Source organism: Spodoptera frugiperda, chromosome 29 (genome assembly GCF_023101765.2).
Source record: "Spodoptera frugiperda isolate SF20-4 chromosome 29, AGI-APGP_CSIRO_Sfru_2.0, whole genome shotgun sequence".
Taxonomy (NCBI): Eukaryota; Metazoa; Arthropoda; class Insecta; order Lepidoptera; family Noctuidae; genus Spodoptera; species Spodoptera frugiperda.
The window spans coordinates 752,933-765,391 of NC_064240.1; the positions used below are offsets into that span (position 1 = coordinate 752,933).

Sequence of the window (12,459 nt, forward strand, 5' to 3'; positions counted from 1 at the left end):
ATCAACGTGACTATTTTAATTGTTAGTGAAAGAGGAGGGCCTAGTATAGGTTTAAACACGTACTCATCGGGTATTACGGAACTACGTCAAGAGCTAAAGTTTACAAGACGGAAAAGGTTGTATTACCAAATCTGGGTCATGTCAGTGAAAAGGAAAACGTAACTTGGTTTTCGTATATGGTTACAGAAATGTTGGTGTCGTGCAGACCTTGTAAGGAGTTGGGGTCAAACAACACTGGTTGTTACTGTACGGTAAAAAGTCAATGTTCTACTTCACGAAGTCATTAGGCAACAAAGCCAAGTTCATTCAGTAGTGAAACAAACTACATATTATCAGTGATTTGTCTTTTGAAAATATTGAGGTAATCTGGAGACATCAAGCACCTCTTAAAGTTTGAGAAATAGTGGCCCCTTAGGGACTTCGTGAAATAGAACAAGCCTGTAATCTTACTTGGTTGTCTCCACTACTAAGGACAGGAGGAATGATCGTACTTCTCTAATTTCACATACAGACGGTAGCAGTCCATCTGTAGAGTTGTTGGGCGACCGAGGAGACGGAGTCGGGGCATGCTTCGGCATTTCCCGCCCAGCCGCCATCTTGTCGTGCAACTGAGCGAGACGCATGCTCATCTGTCTCCTTTCCTTCTGTTCTCTTTCTCTCTCCCATCGTCTCGCGCTGTAGCTTCGGATAGACGATGAACTGCTTTGCACAGAAGTTAGACTTGGACGTCGCGAACCTGAGAGAAAAGGAGCGCATTAGAAATTCTTTGACGTTGCAAAGGAACGGGTGATGCGTGCGAACTATTCCATATTCTTTAGTTTCTTCTATGATTCGTGAGAAGCGACTGCTGCTTCTTTTCTTTTTAAAAAGTTATTTGAAATGTTCGGCTGTGATTAATGTGGAAGCTTATGGTTAAAGTATCTAGTTTATTTTACTTTTTATTTTGATTAACATTTAAAATACTGAACTTTTTATTAGAAGAATAATAAACAATACGTAGAAACGAACAAATATAGCGTAGCGGATAGCAATAGCTAATATGTACACAATTAAAATACATTTACCTAAATACTTGTGGAGACAACATTTACTTCAAAAAGTTAGGTGATGGAGATTTAGGTGAGTTTTGTAGGTAAGAGAAGTTTAGCTAGGTACATATATTCTTGGGCTCAAAGTAGACAGGTATCAAAATTTTGTATTGTTATGTTGTTAAAATAAAATAACTACATGTACTTACATGGGTACATGTGTTTTACTCATCTCTTTATGATTTAAGTGGTGTGTCACATTGTTTTAAGCAGTAATTTTTAAAATTAATTGTAAAGAAGTAATTGCTTGTCATTGCAAAAGGACCAACTCGTACAAAAGGACCAGTAAGAAGTAGTCAAGTAGAATTTAAAAATTCGTTTTCGAAGCCAACGGATTTCCAGTGTGTAGGTAATGTTGGGCTCCATACAAAAACAGGTGAGTGGAAGCAGACATGCACAGCCAGTGAGGTGTTCACAGATATTGAAGCGGAAAAGCAGTGCTGTCCACGTAGACGATGTCACTTTCTAATACCATTTACTTCACAATGTCAAAACTCTATGACATCCTCAAATTCTCATACATTTTTGACACTTCTAACGATTTTAGAAAGTCAAGTCATCAAGGGAGCTGGGCCCATGAAACTGAAGCTTTCGCCTACCTCCGATTGTGCTTGCGAACAGTACTACATGTATGTCAATCGCAGGAAATGTGACTGTGGCTGTCGTGATAGAGGTAAAGTTGCAGCTCGAGGCGTGTGAACTGTGGCGTGTTCCTGCCTGAATGCAATGCATGAGCTTGCTGATTGCATTAATGTTTAACTGATTCATTTAACGAAACTAAAACTTTGTGTGTCGTTGGAGCAATTTTGCTATAAGTAAAATATTGTTGTTGAATGTTCGTGTCATAATAAGTCAGGCGATTATTTGTTAAAATATAAAATGGAATTGGTCGAAGCGATCAACTTCCATGCAGCACTGTGTAGTGTAAAGCGAATTATAAATACGTACTTTAATAATTCTGGCATCACTGCCATCTTCAACCCTTGTTATTTCATCTTCAGTTTCGTTAGCACATACAAATTAGGCGTGTGGGAAAGAGATAGACAGAAAGGACCATGGCCATCTTGCTCGCGCCGCCAAAACACTTCATCCTGCGACTGTCGCGCCACGTTTCCACCAAGCCCAGCCAATCACGAGTAAAGCCTCACACACAGTAAGCTGTACTTACGTCACTATTGTCACCCACCGAATATGCTGAGAAGAGGAAAGTGTGGTCATCCCAGCTTGAGGAATAAGTAACCCAACAGACCAGTTGTAAAGTCATCATAATCAATAGTTGAGACTCCTGGGATGGTTCGATATTCAGATATACAGAAAATAATAAAACTGCAGAAACATTCAAAGCATGATCTTATGATCATAAAACTCATAAATACCGGTGGAATAATACTTATTGCCAGATACTAGATACGAAGTAAACAGGAAAATTGGTATGATGAGTTTGTGGATGCACTGCGGATACAATTAAATAAAGACTTAGGCACGTAGGTAATTAACCATCAGTCATTAATTTATCGTTATATTTCCTGTTCTAAATTGGTTTACTTACAGTTTCTGGAAACAGACGACTATTTATAACAATAGGATAACATTATTTATGTAATTGACTTCCCTTACCCAAAAATTTCAATTTATGATTTGGATGACAGAAAAGGTATAAAATAATAATAATTTTGCGAAGCTCTATCTATGTACTTAATTACCTATAAAGATCTAAAAACAGAGAAGGAGAAAGTATTTGGGTAGAGAATTTGTACCTTATACTTGTTGTACAAACATTACACGTTGATAGGGAAGTAATCCATGCAGAATAGTACAGCAAAGTTTCTGTAAAACATTTGGAATAAATTCAGCATATTCGGTGGTATTGTGGGAGATCAGTCGCAGACTGGAGTCAGTCCTGGTCGCTAACACCGAGACGCAACATCTAACGGACACGGCCGACGACGACCTCTCATGCGCCCGCGACCCCGCCTCGATGCGCAGCCTGCACCGCTCCGCACTCAGGCGGGAGTATGGAACAAGTGCTGTCGACATTCAAAGTCATTCACGTGCCTAGGAATCGACCAGTCTTAGTCAATAAGTCAGTAAATATCGGTCCAGGTCCTGAAGTGACCTAGTTGTAAGTGGGATCATATCAGTGCTATTAAAGTTGGTCGCTCTGAAAAAAATCCGGTCTGTTTCCTATTAGAGTCTAGTCGTTAAATAGTTCAGGTCCCGACGAAGCGGAGCAGGCCTGCATTGAGGCTGGGCGCGGGAGCCGTCGGTAGCCGGACACCGAGACGTGCAGATGATGGGACCGCGCCGCATACATTATCCAGATCACCTTTGGCGGCGCACTTAGGCGGGTGCGCGCCGCCGTCCCGCCTTACGGCCTTGAGGTGGCGCGAGATTAGCAAGATGGCCGCGGTGCGCGCCGCACCTGCGCGCGACGCCGACACCGCCACGCCAGCACGCCGCGACGCGCGCCGAGACCCCGCGCCGTCGCGCTCGTCCAGCGTCCCCGACGTGCAGCCGCTGCGCGATGACGCGCGGGATGATGCACGCGTGCCGCTCAACGTGCCTCCTGTAGACAGACCTTCGTGCAGCGCATACGCACAATCTACATACATGAGCCTACTGTGCATTAAGTGACAGGTGTCTTACTTATACCACTGGCACTAAATACGAGCATTTGCGTCTTCATTCGAAAAGACTTCCAATTAACTTACAAGATCTTGAATTCTCTCATCACGTGAATTTAGCTGACTAATTTTATCATAATTTTTGTTTGATTCATAGGGGTAGTGGTAAACTGACCTGTATCGTTCAGCGAGTACAGACAAGGTGGCGTGAGCCTCGCGTCGGCCAGGTGTGTGGGGTGGTAGCGCGCCTTGGTGTACAGGTGCAGCACCATGCACAGCAGGCCGGCTAGCACGAATATACCCGACGCCACGCCCAGTAGCGTCGGCATGTCGGCCGTCAGCAACACCAGATCTGGAAGAACAAGGTGTTTTATTAGCTCTATCTTCTTTCCTTATTATCGTCCACCAGAACATATTTAACTCTGAACCTACGTTCGTTTACAGCCCAGACCTAATTTTAAGCAATCACGGATTTTAATTGGTTAAAGAAGAAAGGTGATCTTCTGTTCTGAGCTGGAAAGGTAAAGAAAATCTCTTTACCTTCGGTGCAAAATATCCTGTTGGTTGGCCTGGTGTGGCTGGTCTGATGGTAGCCGGAGTCACATTGGCAGTACGCATTGTGGTTGACCTGCACGCACGACGCGTGACTGTCGAATGCCTTGCACGTCTCGCGGTAGAAACACTGTTCACCCAATTTCTTAGCTAGAAAAGGAGATGAAAATTATATAGTAGTCTTCAATGATGTCCAAAATGTCTTCAGGATACACTGTTAGGTATTAAATAAAAATGGTATAATTTGGTGAAAAGTATTTTTCTCTTTAGTTAGTTGAGTCACGGTATCCCCGTGCAAAAACTAATCGACATCGTAAATCTATAAAACATCCATTATCACCCTTCCCACTAACCAAAACAAAGAAGTGAAATGCCGATAAAACAAAACGGTAAATTTTCCTACAGAATCCGACAAAACATAATATACTTGTGAAACTTAGTCTATGCACTCGTTCTCACAAGTTTCGAACAACGTAACTTGCTACAAAAGGGATAAAAGGGGGACCTTGAAAGCTCGGATGGAAATAATGGGACCGATAGAAACATTTTGTTCCAGCCCTGTATACATTTAAGGTTTCCGTTGCAGACTCGTGACCTTGGGACTACGAAGGTTTTATTGGAACGCGTGATATCAAATGCCAAACCGGCTTTTGTTTATAACTTAATGAAAAGCGACGTTGTTTCATTGAAATCAGTGAAATCGATAGACTGAGTCGAACTCGTGCGATAGTTTCTCTCATTTCACGTAGGTCGTATTCTGGCACGTGTCTTGAAAATTATTGAAGAAAATAGAATTTTAATCCGTATAAATATGAGCTGTCACAATTGAGGTCACCTATAGAATGTAGTTCTTTGATTCACAATCTGGAGTTTCTGTTGCCTTGCCTTAAATAGTCTTTTAATTTATAAAGTTTCAACGAATGTTTTTCAAAATACCTTTAGCGCATCCCTGGGCGACGCCGACGGCGACTGGGTGCTTGGGGTCGCACTGGCAGGAGGCCGTGGTGGGGTCGCAGTACACGTGCATGAGCTTGGGGTTGCAGGTGAACTCGCACGGCGACCCCAGGTACATGCCCTTCTCTGGAATCAGATACACAGGTGTTTGTTAGGTTAAGTTATAATAATAGTAAAAGATGATGACATGATTGGTTCTTGTTTCAATTCAACGACTAAGACAAGATTAAAAAAAAAACATCGAACAGCGTGGTTTTATGATGGAAATAATTACTTATACCTTTTTTCGGTTAGATTTCGTGAGTCAAAGTTAAGTGGCACAAACTTTCTAAAGAGATATTTCTCATGAGCATTAATGTCAACAAAAGTACGGTAGGAATTGAGGACATCTTTCAAAACATTTTTTCAGCAAATGCCAATATCAACAAAATTCTACGTTTATCAATTCATTTATAATTTTCTTGCAGCTCACAATTGTGGAACAAAGGAACAATAACGAGTATTATTAGCTAATCGAACATAAATCTATCAAGTCAATTCCTAACATTGGCACACAGTTACACTGTATGTATGTATATGTCAGGTTTGACTACGTACACAATAAGATTACCAGTGGCTAGAAATGCCACAATGGGAGGCCGAGGCGAGATTGAGGCCAAAGCTTTGAAGCACCTAACTATGTTGATTTGATCATATTGTAGGGACCAGCCTTGCTGCTATGTCTTACATTGTATATGTATCGGCTCCCTGAGATATTGCTATCGGTCCACTCCGTTGGTTCAGTGGTTATGTCAAATAAGGTTCATCTCGTGAATAGATAGATTGCACTTGCGTCTCCTAAAATAGACTTTACATAGTATGATATGTAACTCATATTCATAACATGTGTCCTGTGTCTACCACCTCATTTTAACCCAACTACTTATTTAGTACAAACACAGTTGAAAAGGGAAGAAAAATGTGATTTTCCTTACACAATGTTAAGACTCAAAATGGCAAGCCAGTATCAGCGAGCCACAATCAACTTTAATGGGCAATGAATACTGCGAATATGGTATCGCGGTATTGTTATTTTTCCCTAATAACAACCTTGAAAAATACCAGTTTATTAATAACATAAAAGCAGAAGTTTCCTTGTTAATGTTAGAAATGCGATAGTGCTGTGGAAACACAACACGAGAACAAAGTAATTATAATTTTATATCATTAATGAGATTAGGAAAGTTGTTCCAACATCAAAGTAATGAATATTGTTGTTTTAAGTTTCGTTCAGATTTTCTTCTGAATTTTTTAAATGTTTCTTGGAAAACACAGCAAGTTTTTAAAGGTTGCGGCCTATTCAAAAAGAAAGGACACGACACTAGGTGGTGGTAATATTTTTACGCGTTAGAATCGGGAAAAGAAACAAAGTCTCTTTTTTTAGGGGGAAAGAAACAAGGTCCTTGGATACAAATTGAAAAAAAAAACATAAAACATTTAAAGAAGGAGCAGGAGATGGACTAAATAACTAAAACACAACATAAACCTAATCATAATACGAAAACTGGAAACGTTTATCAATAGAACCTACATAACAACAGCATGCAATAAGAAGGGTTCCGTTTTTTGCAATTTGGTTACAGAACGCTAAAAACTATTCAGTATAAGCTTGTACAAGAATAAATATGCAATTTTGGCAATTTTAGTTTCAATCTCATTTTCAGTGAGATTACTGATACTGAGCACGTTGTGGGTTGCATCCACCTTCTATTGCTTGCGTGTCGTTATTTGTGGACGTGTCGTGGACTGCACTAGCAAGATTATCGTCTAGTCTAGTAAGACCTATGTCCTAGTCTGTATCTAGAACATTTTGTATGGGCTAAGTTGTCTTCTGTATTTTCGGGTGCAGTGTAGGATTTTTTTACAGAGAAAATGTACATTTATTTTTGTTCAATTTGCATCTCATTTCAAGAATCTGGAATATCAGAAACATGTATGTAATTCATCCATGACCGATTCCATTATTAAGCCAAATCTGTCTATTTATACACGAGATTTCATTTGTAGGAAATACGGATGCTTGTTTTGTTCCTTCCAATTAGGTATTATTGTGATTACTTAAGCATTTCATATTAGGTATTTTTGTTTAACTGACTCTGACTCGTTAAGATTTTGGGTTTTATGCGTTGCACTTACCTGCATATCGTCAGTGCAAGAATAGTCTAAGTTATGATTAGGTAGGTTAACCTTTGCATAAATTTTATCTACTCCTGAAACAACATAACCGGTGATAATTGAATGCATTAAAATCCCAACTCTGTTTAAATGGTTGATGTTGCCGTTAATACAGGGATAACATTTTGGAATATTTTAACTTGCAGAGTTTTACTTTTATCAACCCATTAAAACATTTAACTCATACACACACATAATTAAGATGTTTTCACCATCTGCGTGAGTACCAATAGACTTATTGAAGTCGACATCAGTAGACAACCCCACGGTCGACCTTCCAGCGTCCTTGGTCCGTTGTGTTCGCTCCCAAGGACCGCGAGAGGGCGCTAAGTGTCTGGAGCACGTCAAACGTTGACAGTGTTTGTGGGAGAGCGTCTAATGGTGCTTCACGAGGCGACGGCCCCACGTTATTTGGTAACATATAAATAAAGGTACTTAAATATATATTTTTATATTCTTGATGTTCTTTGGAGAGGTTTACTGAGGTTTATAGGTGTTAATAGTTATGTAAAAGAGGGTTTTCACTCTCTTATTTTAAAAGTTAGAGGGGGGGGGACACTAATTTTTTCACTTTGGAAGCGTCTAACTTTCAAACGGTTGATTTTGACGAAAAATGGTTTTAAGAACCTTAATGCCTTTTTAAAGCCCTATCCATAGACACCCATCATTGATAGGTTAGCTGAAAAAAATTTTTTTTTTAGTCAGTTCCATGTATGGAGTGCCCTTTAATATTTAAATTTATTAATTTTTATTCAAAATTCAGATAGCGGTTAACAAAATACATCAACTTACAGAGTTTCAACTATGTAGGCCCAACAGTTTCGGAAATAAATGGCTGTGACATACGGACGGACAGACAGACAGACATGACGAATCTATAAGGGTTCCGTTTTTTGCCATTTGGCTACGGAACCCTGAAGAATGTTATGTTAATTACATTTTCTTTGATAGCAGTATTAAAAACAAGTTAATTACTGTATAAGATAAGATATTAAAACTATGATTGAAGCCGAAAATGATTTTTATTTTCCACAAAAACAATATGGTCAACTCTCCCCATACCTCGGTTCAAGTGTCCCTGTTGGTAGGGAGACTTGACTCATTTTTCATTTTTTAGTAAAATGCCAATAAAATGTTACTAGCGCATTTATTAGCAATATAATTAAGCACAAATATACCTACTAAAGTAAGGCACCACATAAGTGTATAATCGATTCTCTAAACCCAATAAACAAATAATTATGGTATTTTATATTAAAAGTGGTTCAACTCTCCCGGACTTCCCCTAATAAAGAGAAATAAATGACGGCAATAAATGCTAACAGACTTTTCATTGAACAGAAAATATAAAGGAAGTAGTTATTAGTTGTACAATTGGCAATTTAATTCAACATAGTATGTTATACAAGTGTAGCGGAACCGTCGCGGGGGCGGAAGTAGGCTCCACCGGAAGCGAACTCGACGTTCGATTGAGGACGCCGCGCGCCTCGCCTTGGAACTTCGCGTTTGTTCCTTTTTTTTCTCTCTGGTTTCAAGTTTTCCAACAAATAGGTCGAATGTAGCTGTTAAATGTGTTAAATGTCGCTCTCATTAAACTTTTATTGGCTTTTTGTTCTAGAAAATTCTGGATAATTTCCTACTTACTTCGCTGTCAAACCGTAATAGCTTTAAATGTATAATCACACTTCTTATTCTTCGAAATATAGTGTGTTTTTAAAATTGCAACTTATATTGGCTGTGTACGTGCCGTGTTATAAGGTGTCTTAAAAAAGTATGTCTTTTTCAACAATGTTACTGGACAAGACGTTCAGCCGCAAGACGTTCACTGTTGAACATAGACCTCCTCTAATGACTTCCAGATATGCCGGCGAATTATTGGATTTTATTTACAGTAGATACATTTTCTTCTCATGCCAATAGGCTCACCTTCTATTACTTATAACATATCAAACATATGTTGAAAAGTGTTGTCCATTGTACAGTGGTATTAGTGCCGTAACGTGCACCTCTGTCTACCGCTTCAGCGATAAAAGGCGTGAGGATACGGGGATCAATTTTATGCCCTGATAACTTGACTTTGAATCAATATTATAATACGGTAGAAATCGGATCGGCAAGGATGAAAATATCAAATGGCAAAATTAATAACAATCTGTTCGTGTTCGGTTACGTGGGATGAAAATGTTTAGAGACCTGCCATTTAATGCTAGGTAGGTCTTAGATAGCTCGATCGAACTTTCAAATTGTGTCGAAGATTATCCATCTTATGTAACGTCATCTCATTTTAGTTAAAAGAAAAGTCTTGAATTTTAAGACTTCGAATAAAAGCAACTTATACCTAGGTGTTCTGAAATTCCGGGATATGAAATTTCTTCACTATTGTAATTATCAAACACAACACTACCTTCCTTTATAACCGTGGCAGACAATTTTAGAACACCTTATGTGCTAGGTACATCGTCATGCACTCCTCCTTTAACCAAAAATACAGTCATTCGTATAATAATCTAAACTTCCATTACACGTTACCATATAATACAAGCAATGTCTGGCCATATGGCACGAACAATTAGCAATGAAATGCCTGCCATGTTGGCCTGAGCCAGACCATATCTGCGTGTCTGCCAAGGCTGGCGCACCGCAAGGCAGGCTGTACCGCGCTGTTATTATATTGTAGGGTAAGATTATGTTTCGTTTTGCTTTTGATATTATGTATCTAGATTGTAGATAGATATTAATATTAGGTTGTTTAAGTTTTTTGCAGAAAACATTGCCTTGAATTTTGAGTTGTGGATGCGTTTGCAAATGGTTTTCTGTGAGGCCTTGGTATCATTCCGTCAAGCTAGATTTCAATAGTTATAATAAGATGTCATTGTATTCTTAAGAAAATATTAGATTAGAGAAATCTATCATATTTCTCTTGTACCTACATAAGTCAGTTTACCTTTTCATCCGAAAGCGAGATGTTGAATGAAAACAAATAAAAAATATTTAAGCTTTTAAGCAAATACGTTAACCGATCCGATCCTAAGTAAATAAATATACCTACGCTTGCCTTTCCCTCATCAGCGTGTGTTTGTATGAGGGACGTTTTCAGGTTAGGATTACTTGCAAAAAGTAAAAAGAAACACATCAAGGATTTTCTTTGGCATTTTAACATACAGTGATCGTATTATTTTTGATATCTTCCGAGTAAAAACACATGTTGGGGTTTACTGAACTTATCAGATTGCCCCACACTAGGATTTTTTCCTATGTCGTGGTTACGTTTACAAACATACAATTTCATATGCACATTTAGGAAGCCTATGTTTAGCAGTGGATATTCTGTGGATAATGATGATGAATTGAATTACTCACTAGTGTTCGTCGATTTCCTGTCAAATAGGCCAATGGGCTTAGACAACTTAAACCCTGAGTAGGTTCATGATCGTCAAATGCAAAATAGAAATAATCTAAACGTAACATTTCTTTTTAAACTAAACATTTCATTCCGAATTAAATATTTCTTCAGCTGGCAAACTCTAAAGACTTAACACCTAAGTAATTAAGATAGTCAATTTTAGATACGAATGTCAATCTTGAAGCATATTATTATCTTCGAAGTCCTCCCACTGTCTGTCCTCACTTTGATTAAAAGAAGCTCCTCCCTCCACTAATTCCGCCATTTACTTGCGACATGCGAAAAAATGTTTGTTAATAAGGGACTGTGTCGGCATGCCCTGCGGAGATTTGATTATATCGAAGGACATATTCAAACGAATACATATTTATGTGCTTATTTACCAGACTATACATTCCATAATATAATAAGCGAATAAGTAAGTATATAGAGGTATATAATAGAAGAAACATACATAGCCTCACGCCTGTCTCCTCTAGGGGTAGACAGAGACAGAGGAACGCCAATTGCAACGATTCTTACACACCTCTTTCGCTTCATCAATAGTCATCAATATTTTCATGAATGCTCGTCAGTTAAAGGTACTTTTTATTTAATACTTTACTACCTACTTTTAATGTAATAAAGAAATATCTACCTATTTTAATCAAATCTCCATAAACTATCAAAATATTTTCTCTTTGCATCAAATGTAGATGCTTTGCTACTAATCTACAATTCGATTTAGCTTTCCTAACAGCTAAGTAACAGCACTAGCCGAGCTATAGTGTTGTGTTCTGCGATGCAAGGCCAGTAGACCGCGAGGTCACCTGTCATACCCGCCGCCTAGCGCCTGCTGCGAAACTACAGCGATTATTACTTGATACTCATCGCTACTTAGCTTATACAACGACTTTTGCTATTTAAATCTACATAACTTAAGTGTAATAATAATTTAAAACGTAGAAAACCAAACTAACATTCAGCATGGTTGAAAAAAACAAAGAAAGAATCTACGCTCTGCTTAGTTAAACTTTTCGTTAGTTCCAAAAATTAAACAATGTCGCAGCCATTTTTCTGCAATTAAAAAACTATAAACAACACTTCAAACATTCTCGTTTAGGAATTCCGAGTATTGTATTTTTAAAATGTTTCCGCAGCGAACAAAGCGCAATGGTCCGTTTAACTGCGATATTGCTATAAAAATTTATGTAGGCGTCTCGTTTGATTACACAACAGTATTTTACACGTCGCATTTAGAGGCAAATTAAGATGCTTAGTAGTTGCAGGAAAATACTTGGTTAGTAAACGGGTTTATAGGTCAGGTAATTTATTATTATTAGAAATGTTTGTAGTCGTTAAGTGTGACTAAGTTAGGTATCTTTTAATTTCCTAGGTACACAATTTGTTGACTTAGGTACTTATTTATTACTAAGCAACTTGAGTAAAGTATAATAATGAGAAAAACATAATACCATCGGTTGGTTAAGGTGTACCCAACTAAATGCTAGAAGGTTATTCTCGATGATGGTGTAAATTTTAATATTTCTGCAACGCAAACGCAATCAAAGGAGAGATTGCTCGAGTGCTCCCAAAGGTTGATTACATTTTATTTTCCCTCTGGTGTTGAGAAATCGCTACGTAG

At 38.4% G+C, this 12,459-nt stretch overlaps 1 protein-coding gene across 4 annotated transcripts in view; it reads right to left on the reverse strand.

The window, feature by feature from the left end:
- LOC118268665 (uncharacterized) overlaps nucleotides 1-12,459 on the reverse strand; it is a 51,319-nt gene that overhangs the window by 2,508 nt on the left and 36,352 nt on the right. For 2 of the 4 annotated variants that reach the window (XM_035583238.2, XM_035583237.2), the window contains exons 3-7: nucleotides 5,201-5,344; nucleotides 4,253-4,414; nucleotides 3,888-4,064; nucleotides 3,415-3,654; nucleotides 492-736 (exon numbers count right to left, since the gene is read on the reverse strand). In XM_035583238.2, the coding sequence (XP_035439131.2) occupies nucleotides 492-736; nucleotides 3,415-3,654; nucleotides 3,888-4,064; nucleotides 4,253-4,414; nucleotides 5,201-5,344 (968 nt within the window). The remainder of the gene's footprint in view (nucleotides 1-491; nucleotides 737-3,414; nucleotides 3,655-3,887; nucleotides 4,065-4,252; nucleotides 4,415-5,200; nucleotides 5,345-12,459) is intronic. The other 2 variants (XM_035583239.2, XM_035583240.2) reach the window with 2 other exon arrangements.